Consider the following 17,215-nt stretch of genomic DNA (forward strand, 5'->3'; position numbering starts at 1 on the left):
GCCTCTCTTGTGCTCTGGTGATGACCCTGAGACCCAAACAACCCTGAGACATAGCTGAGTGGCACTCTTTATCCCTCTCTCTCCCTTTCTCAATTCAATTCAATTCAAAGTGCTTTATTAGCATGGCTGTTCTTTTACAGTGTTGCCAAAGCATTGCTGTATAAAAATAATAACATAATAGTCATGATAATAACTGCAGTGATAATAAAAATAATGTCAGTTGTGACAATAAAAAACAACAATAACAATATTTCTCTCTGTCTCCTTCAAATTCATGTAGAAATGTAAAACAAGATTACAAAAGCGAGAGATAAATCATAGAGAGATACTGTATGAAAGGTGCTGTTCAGAGTTCAACGTTAACCGTGTCCTTGAGGTTGTAGACTAAACTTCAAACATGTAGAATTAGTTCTGCAGTTTTTCCCACAAATAATTACTTCTCATGCTACCTCGGTAAACACAATCCACATCACCTCCACAGATGCAGCGTGACAGCAGTGTATTGAAAACACATCACTGACAAACTTCACCACTATAGGCACCACTACAGTATATTTAATATACTGCATTTTTTGCTATGAGTTTACTGTGCCTTGCCTTGCCATGAATCCCTGGCATCAATGTACTGAACTGTTCATTTTGTCTGAAATCAGTAAACTGTGTTTTCCATTCATACTGCTATCTGTGCTTGCTACCTCAGAATGTTAGTTCCATTTCACCCCAGGACAACCCATCATTAGCTTCTTTGACATTCCACCAGCAAGTTGTTATGCTAATGAAGTTTTCTTTGACTGCAACATATTGGGCTCTCCTTTCCCCCTCTTAAACTCAGAAACCATGTATGAAGGACAGAGCGAAAAGGTGGAGAGACAGAATACTGTAAAAACAAGATAGAAGAGAGGGAAAGAGACAGAGAGAATGAGAGAGATGAGAGAGAGAGAGAGAGGATAATTAAAAAAAATCAGCCTTCATCACCACCTCTGCTAGCCCACATTCATTAAGATGGGCCAACAAGGGTCTGGCTCTTCATTAATGCATTAGCAGGACAGACGGAGCACAGTGTGGTGAAGTGGAGAGCGAGTGTGAAAGAGCGCAGGGACATCTACTTGATACAGGCAGGAGAAAGAAAATAGGCAGAATTGGTGCACGCTGTGTAAGCGGTCAACGACTAGAAATGAAGAAAAGTGAAAAGGAAACCATGGAAAAGTAGTGAGAGCAGAAGTGAGGCCCTTTTCTTCTGAGGGCAACAATAACATTATAAATATTTGAAAACATGGTGGCTGCGGTCTTAGACGCCTAAAGCAAGCAGTGAATGGGAATATAAGACTGAGGTGCAGTGAGAGGAAGGCTTTCCCAATCAGACTCTCTCTCTCTCTCTTTCTTTCTCTCTCCCTCTCTCCCTCTCTGCCCGCTGCTTCTAAATAATACTAACCTCGGAGTCAGAAGTGCAGCATGGAGAGCCAGCAACAGACTCCAAACATTATGACATTTTACCAAAAGCCAGCAAGTCACTGCTGTCTTGAAGGCTATATATCCACTGCATTATTTATTATTATTATTATTATTATTATTAGTGATAATAATAGTAGTAGTAGTAGTAGTAGTATTGGTACTAGTAGTGGTGGTGGTCATACTGTATATTATGATGTTAGCAACAAACAACCCTTCCATGGCATGCCCTTCATTTCTTTCTTTCTTCCTTTTCTGTCTCTCCTTGCCTCGCCTTGCCTCGCCTATCTACACAACTACTCCCACAGCCACACCCACAAAGTTGGGGTTGTAACTCCTTTACAGTTCCCTGAGACTCTACTCATTGTTGACAAAAATACACAACCACAGAATTTCTGGGGAATGAATGTTCTTCCAGTACTACTCAGCATCGATCTCCCCTTTATTTCTTTTATTGATTTTCCTTTATTTCCCCTTCTCTCCCCTAACAGTGCTCTGTTTATTATAAGCAAACCTGAACTTCTGAAATCTCATTTAGCACAATGAAAATCATTGTTTTGTGACAACAGCCATTTCCTACAAGATATGGAAGTGTCAGATCGGAAGAGAAGTGACAGAGCTGACAAAGTGAGCTAAAGAGTAATTCATAGCCCTGGCAGAGAGTCTTTCCACAGTAATTAAAAGGGCCTGGCATGAGCCACCTCCCACTTGATCTTATAAAAACTAATGCGCTCCCGACAACAATCTTCAAAGAGAGTGTTTAATCTCTGTGGCAAAAGGTCCTCGACCCTTAATCATATTTGGCATTGTGTAGGCCAATCAATCAGTTTTTACAATTAAATCCAATCCTGTATGTGTGTGCCTATGGCACATACCTTTATGGGTATACTTGGTAGTGATTCTACCAATGACCACATAAAAATCTCCTGTTCTCTAGAACCAATAAAAAGTGATTGACAAAAACATTTCAAGCTAGAGCTGCCATACTGCCATATTGCCAGGCTGAACAACAACATGTTTTAATGGCTTCCTTGTCTCAGCTTTTGCATTGTAAGCGTAGTGGTCTGTGCCTGCTACACATTTCCCCATTTTGTTTTGTTCTGTTGAGTAGCTCCTGTCACATGGGCCATACATTAGTCTTATTTAACTGAACAAAAATCCTGCAGTTTAGGGAAGAGATCCAAACATTTTATTTAATTTAATTCATTGCAAAAAACGTTTGCTTGAAAAGAATGAGAGCTAATAGCTTTGTTGGCATAACACATGAATACAAATCCGACAACAATAAAACCCCAATGGATGAGTAATCTGCAACATCTCTGGAGCAACTATTGCTAGGGGTCATGTGGTTTATGACTGTAGTGGTTTGTCGCTGTGATTTAGATTACTGAGTCACATATCGTGTTACCACTATCAAGATAAAAACAGGTGTGGAGAATGACTAATATAACACTATGAAAACAACACAAGAGAAGAGGGTTTGCATTTCAATGGTGCAGGATCAGAGCAGTTCTACGCTATCACTGTGGCGATAAGAGATCAGCGACCTACTGCCTTTGTTTCTGACCTGCGGAGGAGAGCCAAGCCTGGCCCTATCGCTTCAAATCTCCAGAGATCCCTTTTCTTCTTCTGGGCCGCTGAAACTAACACTGAAAAATATTTCAAATCACACACTTGGGCTATAAAAGCCTCCAGTTTAGGAGCATAGAGGGAGCGCTGAGGTTTACCACACACACAAACTTTGAACCACATAGACACCAACCTGACACTGCCCTCTCGGTCCCCCATTTATCACAGTTATAGGCCAGAGCCTGAAAAATGTGATGAAGCTATACGCTAACAGTCCTGACCTCAGCGCTAAGAACAACACAAGACCATAGGGCACAGAGATCTTTAGGGGCTTTTCGTCAGTGGCTGTGTTAAGATTTGCTGTTGCCAGAGAAGTATCATATCCACTTATCCTATTTCTTCCACATACGTGTTATCCCCTCTCAGTGGGGATTAAAACAGGACCTCAGCTGACCGGGAACCCCTCTAGGCTGAGATGGCTGAGCAGGAATTAGCAACTTAAACCGTGTTAGCCTCTCTCTTTGTGTGATTGTAACTGTGTGTGTGCATGTGTGTGTGTGTGTGTGCATGTGTGTGTGTGTGTGTGTGTGTGTGTGTTTCTAAATGACAGCACAGTCACCAGCACCAGACACAAACTTGTGATCTATGCCGTGTTAGGTAAGTGCGCTATCAACGAGGCTAACTTCCATGTGTGCTTGTGACTAGCAGCACGTCTGAGAAGGTGTCATGAGTGAGTGTTACTTCACTATGTCCTAACTGCTACAGTACATCCTCTCCAACACACACACACACACACACACACACACACACACACACACACACACACACACACACACACACACACACGTGCGGGAGAGTTCCTAAACTCCCTCATCCCACATCCCTCCTGTGCAAGTACTAGAGAAAGTGGCACTTTGACTCAATATGAAATTGCAAAGCTGCGTGATTCAAGAGGAGAGAAGAGGTAACGGCAGGCAGGGGAAACTGAGATAGAGGCACACAAAGAATACTGAGAACAGAGAAGACAAGCCAAGGGAGGATAGGAGACACTGGACAAACACATATATGGGCACACACACACACACACTCACATATAGAGACACACCTAAACACACACAGATACATATACACTACCGGTCAAAAGTTTGAGGTTACTTAGACATTTCCATTCCATTCCATTCCATTATAGACAGAATACCAGCTGAGATCAGTTGCATTGTTTTTTTAATCAGGGCATCAGTTTTCAAATTACATTATGTGCTTACATAATTGCAAAAGAGTTCTCCAATATTTTCTCAGTTAGCCTTTTGAAATGATACATTTTGATTAATACAGTGGTGATATTGTCAGGATCCTGCAGGGACTGACTGCCTTTGTGGTACCCTGGTGGCCATTCTGTATATTGTTCTGTGTCATGTGTTCTGTGTTTACCTGTCTGTGTCTTTGTCTCCGCCCATGCCCTTATATGGTCTGTACTTCCTGTCTTGTTAGTTTCCGTCCATTTCTGCTCTCACCTGTTCCCCATTATTGTTTTGTTGGTCTCATCCAGTCCTCTGTCTCTCTGTTAATTAGTCTGTGTATTTCTACCCCCCGTATTCCTCTGTACTTTGTCGGTTCGTCTCTCTATTTTGTCCTGTATGTTTGTAGAATAAAGTGTGTTTGTCTGTAATACGGTCTGGAAGAGTCTTGCACTTGGGTCCACCTGCCATCCCTGACAGATATGATGAAAGCCGAGCCTTGATTCACCAATTTTGCTATCTTTCGTTTCATTCACAAAATTGCACTAATCATTTTAAGTGCAGTGGGGAAAAAATGAAAATGCTAAAAATGACTGATTGTCATTGTGTTTTTTTACCCAAATTATATGTCTGAGGTTGCACTGTTACTTTGAAGTCTATTATGTCAAGGTCAAAGTGATTTTCTCAATAGGACAATAACATTAGGATTTTGAATAATTGCACTGTCAGTAAAAACACTTCAATTTTGCCCTGCATATTGTACTTATACAGTATTGCATAATTTGGAGAGAATCCTTGGATCTTCAAAGAAGATAAACTAAAATTTTGACATGGAATCTAACCAAGACTAACAACACCATTTCAGTCTCTTCAAATGACTAATTCTGGGGTATTTTCTAAAATTCTATGATTTATTTTTTCTTTAACCTTCTAACACTGTTCTGGTCAAAAATGACCGATTTACACATTCCCTGTACCATAAATATGGCATTTTTTTTCAACACATCAATCATACTTTCCACAAGAAAGTGTTTTTTTGAACTAATGTACTTCTACCCCAATGTGAACCATACCTGCCAAACAAATCAATCTTGTGTAAATTATAGGAACTCATCTCAATGTTCGCACACACATGCATGAACACACACATACACACAAACACACACACACACACACACACACACACACACACACACACACACAGTTTATGTTGTCAGTTCATGTTGTCGTGTTGCCACTTGTGCATGTGAACCACAAATGTTCGCACGCACACACACACACACACACACACACACACACCGCCGCCCAGTCCAGCACATTTTTTCCACAAAAATAAATCACGCTGAAAGGCCTATATGATTCTAACTGTCTCACTAAATTGCATTATCCACACTCAATTCTCACTGGTATCTGCTAGACAACAAGTACCAAAACATGATTAGTTCATAGATTTCACATGTAAAATTAATTTTATACAACCCCACCCCCATCTTGCCTGTTCATAATTCTGAGAAATTCTTGAATTGTGTGCATGTGTGCGTGCACACGTTTATGTTTATGTGTGTGTGTGTGTGTGTGTGTGTGTGTGTGTGTGTGCGTGCGTGCTTGTGTGTTTGTCTGCGTATGTGTGTTTGTGCATGTGCATGCATGCGTACATATGCCTACTGTGTGAGTATGTGTCATACGTATGATTACTGTGAATGTATGTGTGTGCGTGTGTATCTGTTTAAGCACATGTGTGCATATGGAATGGGTTAACATGACCCCTGGAGGCAAACATACAAAAAAAATTGGTCATCCTAGGCCCTACGGTTCTCGAGATATTCACAGAAAACTGTGTCTGCCCTACCCTCCTTTCGGGGGGTCCAGTCCAGCAGGGGGGCTACAGATAAAAAAATGAAAAACGATGGTTCCATGCTATCCATGTGGGGTTACATGCCCACCAAGTTTCGTGTACCCCGGTCTTTCAGTGTCCCGGGAATCCTTGACGGAATTTTGGACATGCGAAAAAGAAAAAGAAAAAAAAAATCTGACTAAACCTAGCTTCGCTGCGCGGCGGTCATAATAACTATTAATTGTGTGTTTCACTTGCAACTCCCTGTACACTTTATGTGTGCCTCCTTATTTTAATTTCATTCTACTTCCTTACCTTTTACTATTAATCCTGCCTGCCTCCCTTTTTAACCTACACTGTTCAATGATTTGAGTACATGATAAAGTGCTCTAGGGCAGTTCCACGCAAAACTGTCACGTTCATAACGAAGTGAAAGGGATTGCTGTTAGTGAGACACCCTCTGATGAACAGTGGATGGAAGGATGTACGAGGGGCACCTGTATGTGTGAAGTACATGAGTCTGTTTCATGAAGTTTTACAGAATGCCAGCATATAGTTGAGTATGTGCCCTGACTACCATACCAACATTTTGGCTTTTTGGTGTTGCGGTCAAGCTGCACACTTGTTACCCCCGTAGCCCCAAGTTTGAAGCCTGACTGATCCCTATATTTGCTACAGTGTAGGCCTATCCCCTGTGATTCTCTTGTGACACAAATTGCTTACTAAACCTTTCAGAAAGTCAGGTGCAGGTCTCAGAGGGAAAGTTGATGTTGTTATGTGTGTGTGCATAGGGTGCATCATTACTCATACATGGGTATACATGGGTGTACGTGCACAAACTCATGGATGTGTGTGGGTGCTTGTATGTGTATGTGTATACCTGATAATGTTTGGGGAGATTTATTGAGCTTTTAACCAGTAAATAACTGATTTTGATGATTTCATATGATAATTTGTATGTTTCAATCATTATAACTTCCAATCTGTAAAATATTGATTTGCATTCCGGGAGCAACAACTGAATTTAGATTTAGATTAGACTAAATTAGATTTTTGTTAAGTATGAGACTTGTAATACATTGAAAACCAGATACATATTTTTGTTCTAGTGTTAAGTTATACAAATGTGTTTTAAATGAATGTTAGCTTTAATTATTAAAAATAGGAATTATTTTACTTTTTACCATATAAAAAAACATTATTATTGTTAAAGTGTACATTTAACAGAAATATATATTATGAAAAATATTCAATATTTTTTCCACAAGGATATCATGATGCATACTATAGAGGGTTAAACATACTTTTTGTAATTTTTATTGGTATTTATGTTAAAATAAAATATATGAATGGTCGTAAGAAATGGTTTCTTTCATGTTTGTGGAAGTGCACAGGTCTAGTGCATATCCTGGATGTTATGCTATGTTATGTTATGATGGCTATGCATGTGTTTACCTGTCCTTCACATGACCGTATAGGTGTATACCATCAACGAATTAGAAGATGATACCAAAACATAACAAATATAATTTAATTCACAAGTTCAATTCAAAGTTCTGAAGAGTCAGAGTGGGGTTGTGCCAGAAATCATTCAAAACTTTTCAATATGTCTGCAGAGTGTGTTCTTAGGTGTGCTTTTGTTTTGTCACAGTTATAATAGGAAGATTCATCATTTTAATTTCAAGAGAGAATTTCATATTCTTACAGACCTTATCGTAGAAGAGTGGAACATCGATTTCATTAGTCTAGGGAAGCGGCAATCTCCTCCGACATAATAACAACATAATAACCTACTGTGGAGTTATTTGTCTCACAAAGCCACTACAACGATTACTTTTTAACGTGCCTCCATTTCAGCATTATCTTCCAAACAAATGAGTTTTGAAAGATTACATTTGGAGTCTGCAGAAGTGTGCACATATTTCACTGACATGAGCAAACGTGAGTTAGTGTTTGGTGCTAGAGTGCAAAATATACAACTGTGTCCCTGCCAATCCAACTCCGTAATAGCTTTCACTGTCACGTCTGGCCTGGTCCGGTGCTGTTATCTCCTCTCACCCTGCCCTACCTTCAAGTCCTGTTTGTGGAGAGCTTGGCTATTATTTACACATCAAGGTCATATCTCCACACGCTGCGCAGGGCTTAATTAAGTCAGAGGGATTGACAGTTCTTGATAAAGCGCACACTACTCAACTTAATTGCTTTTTGACAGCTCCGCCGAGTTTGCAGAAAAGGAGAAATTGAATTTATGGATGAGGTTTGCGTGAGCATGTGTGTGTGTGTGCGTGTGTGTGCGTGTGTGTGTGTGTGTGTATTTGTTGAGTGCTGTGTGTGCCCACATTCTTTCATGCCCCATGCAACAGCACTCCTGCCTGGATGGTTTCAACCAACCACCATTCAATCCAAGGCAGGGGCGGGGGTAGTCATATCAGTGGGACTACATTTTCCAGCAAACATGGTACCATGTACAGACAAATGAAAAATAAATAATTATACAGGCATGACTGAGAAAGCCTCGCTCCTGTGCATTCCAGTTAGGACCCATAAGCATTAGCCTACATACCTGACTGTCCCTCTGCCCCAAGAATCAATATTCATTACAGTGGGCAAGGGGTGTGAATAATAAGCTTACATTGCAGTCAACCCCCACAATGGGCCACACTGTAAAGATCTGACCTACAGCAATGTTTGGGCTGATTTTGGGTCTGTGGACTGTGTTAGGACTGTCTTAGGACTTATTGCTAAGGGGTAAACTACTATCCTGGTTTCCCCTCACTCACTTTGTAAAGACAGTCTGGCTACTCTCTATTAAGATATGTTTCCAACCCTGACATCATAATGGGGGTAGACTTTTTATAGTATAAGTATTTATACTCTTTTGATCCCGTGAGGGAAATTTGGTCTCTGCATTTATCCCAATCCGTGAATTAGTGAAACACACTGCACACAGTGAAGTGAAGCACACACTAATCCCGGCGCAGTGAGCTGCCTGCAACAACAACTCAGGGAGCAGTGAGGGGTTAGATGCCTTGCTCAAGGGCACTTCAGCCGTGGCCTACCGGTCGGGGTTCGAACCGGCAACCCTCCGGTTGCAAGTCTGAAGCGCTAACCAGTAGGCCACGGCTGCCCTTTGCGATAACTTCGAAATCATTGGTCCAGTCTAGCCAATCACATTGATTGGGGATTCCTAGCAATATTTCCTTCTTTGCCTAACCAATTACAAACTGTTAAATTTAGACATTCTTCCGACTGCAATTTTTTTAAACGTTTACAGGCCACTTTCAATTTAGAAAAAACAACGTCATTCCCTCTCGGGCCACTCATGTTATGGTTGGTCATTCCCTCTTGGGCCACTCATGTTATGGTTGTTGGAAACGCTAGTGCATTGAGAGAGGCCAGAGAAGTATCTTAGTGCGATGAAAAAGAGCTAGGCAAGCGGGGAAACTACACCCAAAAAGCATATCATACCGCACTACATGTTTGGAACTTACTGCTGAAAATTCGAGAGTCAACTTATAGAGAAAAAAAATCGTTCTATTACCGGTAAAGTTTCTGCCAAACAAATATATAACTAATTATTGTAGATAAATAAATAATTGACGAATGAATAAATATGAACATGAATGTATAGGTGAAACGGTGCAGCGGCCTTCACCTGGTACTCGTTGGGCCAGAACATGCTGACAGCCAGCTCCACCTGATGCCACTGGTGTCCGTGGGAGCCGGAGACGTTCCAGACGGGCAGGCCCAGCACGCCGCCATTGACGCGCACGTAGACGCGCAGCGCCCCAGGGCTGTGGCCGTCGCGGCTGTACAGGAAATAGCTGAACTGCACACAGTGTGTGTCGTTCTCGCTCAGCGTCTGCAGTAGCAGCTGGGCTCGCTGACCCGGAGCATGCTGGGAGGAGTTCACCATCAAGTATGACCCTGCAGGGAGGGAGACAAAGAGAGAGAGAGAGAGAGAGAGAGAGAGAGAGAAAGAGAGAGTCAATCACAGAACAGACACAGGCTTCATAGAGTCCAAGCATCTAAATGTCACCTTTCTTGTGCGTTTTCTGTGTATACAGTTTTGTTATTTAAAATGGTGGATGTAAATTCGGTGCTGTGATTAGACTGATTAGCAGTGCATTTAAAAAGTGAGCTCCCATGCTGTAGGTTTGCTTTTTGCAAAGTGAATAATAAACAGACATCCTCCTCAACACAGCACACAGTGGCTTGAAGTGTTTTGTCACTGATCTTCTTCGTTCGCTTGGTGTTGGGTGTGCTGTTGTTTCACAAATGCAAGGGGGGTAAAATCCCCCCAGGAATTATATTCTCTTTCTACGAAATAGCCATTCAGTCTCCTTTACCAGGCAAACCAGGCAAATGGATCTGAAAAGCACAAGGTCTGCTGAGTGGGCTCTGAAACCAGACATCCTCAGGACAAAGGCATTTCAGGCTTTTCACAAAATGACAGAGCGAATGTATCTGTAATGTAAGTTTGAGAACTCTGCTTACATCTCACAGTGAAAAGAGAAAAAATAACAGGAAAAGCACAGTAATCTCACAGTAGTCTAACCCTTCTACAGGAGTCTGCACTGTTCTTGAAGTGCTCTTAGGCAAAGACCTTATAGGCAGATCCATCTCTGCGCCTCGGTAATGCACTTCAGGCAATTACGGGCCACTATTTTCCTATTGAAATGAATAGGGAGGGATAGGAAAGGAAGGTCATAATGACATTAAAAGTACATCAGGCGGACTGGTGAGGTTGATCAGAGAATTTGAAGCTCTTCATAAAAGTCTTCATTTTGCTATTTTATGGGGTCTTTATATTCAGAATTACTCAAACTTTGACATAGGATGTCTAAAAGATATCAAAAAGAACAATCTTCAACTGCTTCTCCCACTGGAAAGTGTTTGAAATCTAATGTTACTACAGAGGTTAACAGGTCCTGTTATGCTTTCAGCACGTTATTATAATGGAACTCTCTAGCTAAAGCTAAAATCAACAATACAGATGTGGGAAAGAAATGCAAGGGCAGTTAAGGACTTGCTTGCAAGTCATATGAGATAAGACACATCACAAGCTTCGTTGTCAAGATGGCTAATCATGTGTATTTGTTTATTTTTATTTCCATCAATATTGTCATAGTTGTTTCTTTCTTTTTCCCCTCTCTTGAGTCCACCGTGAGGTCATATCTGAGGTAGGTGTGGGAGGCGGGTATTGATAAGAATATTATTGTGATATTGAGCATAACACACTTTATTTGAAATAATAAAAAAATATAATTTGAAGGAGGATTCTTTGAGTGCTGTGTCTCCTCATGGGAACCGACCCCATACATTTCCAGGATTCTTTGAATGCTGTGTCTCCTCATTAGAAGGTCTATGTCTTAGGTACCCACTTATCAAGTCAACAACTTATTTTATTTCATCTCTCACTTTTTGACACATCTCATTAATTTGCCTTCAGTGCAGTCGTGCACTGACAGTGCAGTCACAGTTCAAATGCCCTCGGAGGGGAGGTAGAGAGGGAAGGCCTCCCTAAACTCATAACATAAGGGCAGAAGGGAAAAGACTTTGATGCAAAACAGTTAGCCTGGAGGCATCTCACTGCTGTGTGGCAAGAGCAAATCTTGTTATTCAAAGCAGCGAGCGCTGTGTGTGCAACAGCCTGTTGTTGTGTGAGGCGGAGAAGTGTCATTGGGGTTAACATGCTCTCTCTCTCTCTCGGTCTCTCTCTCTCACTTTCTCTCCTCTTCGTCTCTCTCTCTCTCTCTCTCTCCTCTTTGTCTCTCCCTCTCTATCTTGTGTCCCTTTGATACACACAAAACACACACACACACACACACACACACACACAGACTCACGGACACTCACAGACACACACACACAAACACAGGGTTCCGGTGGCTCCTTGGCATTAATCAGCTTGACACGATGATTACACACAAAGGACAGGGGGACATTCTGCTGGGTAGTTACACATGCAAGGTGAGCCAGGGCCTGTGGAGTAATTACTGATGAACCGTGAGCTCGCCGAAACGGGAAGGAAAGGGAAGGGCTTGGCCACGGGTCCCTATGCCCTTCACTAATCAGGCCAAGCAGACCTGCTCGCCCTGCCGGTCCCCCAGCCACTAACGAGATTTCGCCGTTGCGCGCCGCAAGACCCCGCGTGCCCACACTATCAGTACGGTCATCACGCAGTCCCACCATGGAAGGACGTCTCAAGGTTCTCAGTGTGGAGGATTCTGACTCAATGTCTTTCTCTTCTCCACCAACACATACACACAGATAAACAAGCATATTCTCTCTCTCTCTCTCACACACACACACACACACACACACATGACACATACAGAGACAGAAAGACTACCTCTCTCTCCCTCTCTCTGCAATTCTCTCTGCCTCATGCCCTTTGGTGCCTTGGTGAATCATCAGGCAAAAAGAATGTCTGTCTCCTCTGAGAAACTCAAACATTGACTCTTACTGGGGGGGGTCAATATGTGGCATACTGGCACCAACTGCAGAAAACTGACTGTTATGTCCGGATGGAACTGCTGTGATGCCTTTGAGAAGCAACAGATATGTGTTTTCTTTCCTTTATATTTTGTAAATGCTAGCAAAAAATAAGCACTATTAAAGCTAAAAACTAACCAAAACCAAAACCAAAAAAAAACGTCTGAGCTCAAGTACGGTCTGGCAGCCAACTTTTTACAAATGAAATTGCTGCTCTGTCGCTTTGAATGAATGGAATGTCATGCTGAATAATCCAATGCAATATGCGGAGTGATTAGCCTACTAGCGGTAAACAAGTTTAGCTAGATTACGGGGACACACCGCTCCGCCTGGCATCATGTTTTTGTTTGTTTTTATGTAGAAGCTAATGTTCGTAATTTTATGTAATGTTCTGTTATTTTTTTTGTATTTATTTGTCAAGTTAAATGTTTTCATCCTTTATTTACGTTATTTTCGATAGTTTTATGTTATTCTTGGTCCTTTTTTCTGGCTGATAACTAACGGTAACGTTAGTTTCTATTCGACTGGGCTGATGAGCTTGCCTTGACTAGCCATCCCTCTTCCATCTGACGCTGCACATCCTCTGTCTGGACTCGTCTGGACGGAAAGATTGCTCAGGGCAATGGGCCTACTCTGCGAGAGATCTGCAGCTGCCACTACGAGCTGCGGCTGACCTGCGAGCTTCCATAACGTTAACGTATAGCCTCTGACGCTGGGTGCCTGCAGTCTGGATTGAGTGCTGACGTGGGGAGCTCTAATGGCGACGTCGGGAGCCATGAAGCAACAAACGGTCCTTGCTAAAGCCACCGAGCTGCTGATCAGCAGGAAGATCGCCCATCATGACTTCAGACTGTTGTTCTTCCAGTGCTCTGCTCTCCAGACCGCCAGTAAATTCTCTGAGTTGGTCAGTGAAAGAACTTTGTTGGTCTTGCATTGGCAGTTTCATGCGGGTCATCATTGCCCTTGGACTTTTTCAGCCAGTTGGAAATTGGAATAATTTTAACATGATTATTATTATTTTATTTATTTTTCAATTTGCTGTGTTGTCTGTCTTGTATGTCTTAGTGTCACGAGAACGCTGGCGACTAGCCTACTCCGTCCGGCATCTTTTGTGTTTGTTATTTTTTAAATGTTTTTGTCATGTGGTGTCAACGCTGGCGACTACGCCGCTACGTCTGGCATTTTTTGTCTTATTGTCTTTTGTTTTTTGTCAATGTCTTGTATGTGGAGTGCTTTGGGTTGCACTCTGTGCATGTTAAATGCGCTATACTGAATAAAACTGACTTGACTTGACTTGACAAGTTTGACTGGGGATGTTCTGTCACATTCCCCACTCTTGACGACTCATGGAATGCCTCTTGTCTGATCAGAAATGAATAAATGGTTTGACCAGATCTAACTGTTGCATAATATACATTATAGACATTTCCTTTGCATTCAGCTCTCTGTTACCTTGAATATCACAGGTGGCCCTGACCTATAGATAACAAAGGCAGTTGCCAAGGGCGCAGAATTGCATGTTTCTTCATGATGCTATTATGGTGTGAGTGTATGTAATATTTGTTGCATGTTGCATGTTTCTTCATGGTGCTGGCACAGTGTGAGCGTATGCTACTGTATATTCATTGAATGTAGTTATCTATGCTGTCACCTATGCTGCTGAGCTACTGTAGTAGCAAATACAAACAGTCCCTTGCCATGTGTAGCCCACCTGCTATGCACACTTCCCCTTTGAAATACATTTTAGGGTTCACTGATATCTATTTGCAAAGTGAAAGGATGTTAACTTATAAAGTGTACACTTTGATGTGTGGGGGTCTGAAGAGGTTTTAGGCTCCTGTAGGCTAAGTAGGCTAGATTTCCAGGCTAGAGGAATTTCATACTGGCATGCGACCGCAGCCAAATTAACACACATGTCTGTAGGAATGCATAGAGACGTGAAGACTGAAGATACCACTTCATGCATTAAATAACCACTTATCATGTCATGCATTTCACAAGATTCAATCCCTATCAGTGAATACTGCACAGCAGTGTCATGATTTCTTTTTTTGATTTTGCATTACTTATAACGTTTATAATGTTGGTGCTCCCATAACTAATGGAGCATAGTGCATCTATACTCCACTCTATTTTGCTAATCTCGGTCACATAGCTAATCTAGCTAATCTCCAATACTGATGTATTTACCCCACACCTCTAATTTAAGAAACACAGTGTGAGTAATACCTACATCAGTGTGTGCTTGCTACACAAGATCTGGGTGGCATTACCATTTAGTTTTACCAACTGTGCTACAGGCAAGCCAAACATACAGGGGGAAACTGAACCCCATGCATCATGGTGAGTGGCATAGCCCCGCCTGTCCCAGCCTAGGACCCAGGCACTGGAGTCTGCCCCCCCCCCGGGCGAGTCCCAACCATGCCTCTGGGCGTTTGCGCTTAATTGGATTGGTCCTGTGGCATCATGGTAATGCACTCCCGGGAACCCACAGAGGCTATAAAAACCAGGGGGGGTGGGGGGAGGGGGGGGGGGGGTTGGTGCAAAGGAAGGGCGGAACTCCCTTCAACACGATCTTTTATGGGCGTATTAACCGTACATCTCAATTTAGACATTGACTGTTGAGGGGATATATAGTGCAGGAGAATGAGAACATATTGAAGAGTCAGCCAATGTTGAAGCGATCATATTCCCACAGGCCCTGTATGTCGGAGCCATAAATGTTCCAGTTTGAAATAAAATGAGGATGTATGTGGATATACATGAGGAGAGACAGCCAGGGGACTAGCCCATCTACGTGAAATCCACACAAGCTGGATGAGCTGGAGGAACTCATTCTGACACCTGCGTTCACTTTCCATTCACACAGAATTCCAGATGAAGTCCCAATCAACGAGGAAGACTTCTGGGATTCTGGAATACAGGGTATAAAGCGATACATTTGATTCTAATTTAGTACTTGCTTGGGCTAATTGGAACATTTCTGACCAGGGTATGTAATGAAGGATTTGTTGGATGCCACATGACGTCACAGCGCCGCTACTCAATCGAAGTCTCGCAGCCCCCACACCTGGACCGGAGAGCTGACCAATGCCATAGTCTACTAATGAGCTGCCCAACTTACATTGACATTTATTCATTTAGCAGACACTTCCAAAGCGACTTACATATGCCAATTATATTACATGGGCAACTGTCCCTGGAGCAAATTGAGTTAAGTGTCTTGCTCAAGGGCACTACGGTGAAAGCCACAATTTTTCAGGCTACTGCTAGCCCAGCTACCTAACCACTACACTACCACCGCCCCTCTAACTTAAACAGGACTGCCTGGCACAAGAGATACTGTATCTCAATGGGTCATTTCTGGTTAAATAATGGATACAAATAAATAAATGTAATATTATTTGGATAACAGCATAGCAATTACTCTTCTTGGCATTCCTGTTGAAATCCTCTAGTGATCACTGTGACTAAAGGTCAGGTCACACTCTGACTAAAGGTCAGACTTTGTGATGATGATGATGATGATGATGATGATGATGGTTGGTAATGATTAACAGGGCTGCACACCTCATCCTGAGACAACACCCACCCTCTATCTGGCCCAAAGGTCCTCTTAGAGGTCTGTTCCCACACTGGAGACACCAGGTATGCCAACGTTACATTTCATTATGATCTCTCTGAGATGATCCAATTGGCCATTTCACTGCCAGAATGACTCTAAGACAAAACATCAGCTCCTATTCGCATGCAAAATATTTACTAAACTGTTAGATTTGGTATTGATTATTCGGGTTCAATTGTGGTGGGTCTGTCCTGAAATATTATTCAAAACACAGAGCACAGTGTGATTAAAGAACTGGCTTGTACTAGATTGTGTCTGGCGTTGGTTGATATTTGTGTTGTTGACTATGAAATTAATAAAGCTCAGCCAGGAAACTGATTGTTTCTTTGGTGACACTGACACTGAGAGGGTCTTCCAATGCCAAGTGAGGTCAAACATTTTTGAGCTCCTTACCAGAAAGGAACATTTTGTATATATTAGCTCAAATTGAGAGAATATCACATTCTCCAACCCACCGCCCAACATAAATTCACTTCAATCAGTTGCAGCAGCAGTCAGAGCAGTTGCAGCAACACTAACAGTAACACCTAAACCACCAGGTAAGACCAAACTTGCAATGCTTGCTATTTATATAACTAAATCCTATTTACACCTCCTAAGAGATTTGTGTCTGAAATGCACTGGACTTATCAATAACATCTTCACCTGCAGTTAGTCATAATGCAGCAAGTCATTATTTTCAACTCATGGTCATGGTCGTAAGGCCAGGAAAGTATTTCAGCACAATGGGCAGCACATATTTCACTCCGTGCATTAAGGGTTATACATATTCAGTGATAACCAAGGGATATAGTGCTTTACATAATTTCAGGATGTGAGAAAATTACTTTTCTGAGGGTTGAAAAGGTCCATGTTGAAATTAAGTTATCTATATTTCTATGTGACAACTTCACTTTAAAGGAAAAAAATGGCACTGCACTCTATTGCTCTCCAGCTCTCTCCCTCTCTCTCTCTCTCTCTCTCTCTCTCTCTCTCTCTGAGCGCATGTGCGAGCGAGTGGGC

At 42.1% G+C, this 17,215-nt stretch overlaps 1 protein-coding gene across 9 annotated transcripts in view; it reads right to left on the minus strand.

Annotated features, from left to right (window-relative positions):
• The window catches only part of ptprub (protein tyrosine phosphatase receptor type Ub), a 223,636-nt gene that overhangs the window by 107,066 nt on the left and 99,355 nt on the right, over window positions 1–17,215 (minus strand). For all 9 annotated transcript variants that reach the window (XM_042107080.1, XM_042107078.1, XM_042107079.1 and 6 more), the window contains exon 3: window positions 9,746–10,017. In XM_042107080.1, the coding sequence (XP_041963014.1) occupies window positions 9,746–10,017 (272 nt within the window). The remainder of the gene's footprint in view (window positions 1–9,745; window positions 10,018–17,215) is intronic.

This window comes from Alosa sapidissima, chromosome 10, assembly GCF_018492685.1.
Source record: "Alosa sapidissima isolate fAloSap1 chromosome 10, fAloSap1.pri, whole genome shotgun sequence".
Classification (NCBI taxonomy): Eukaryota; Metazoa; Chordata; class Actinopteri; order Clupeiformes; family Clupeidae; genus Alosa; species Alosa sapidissima.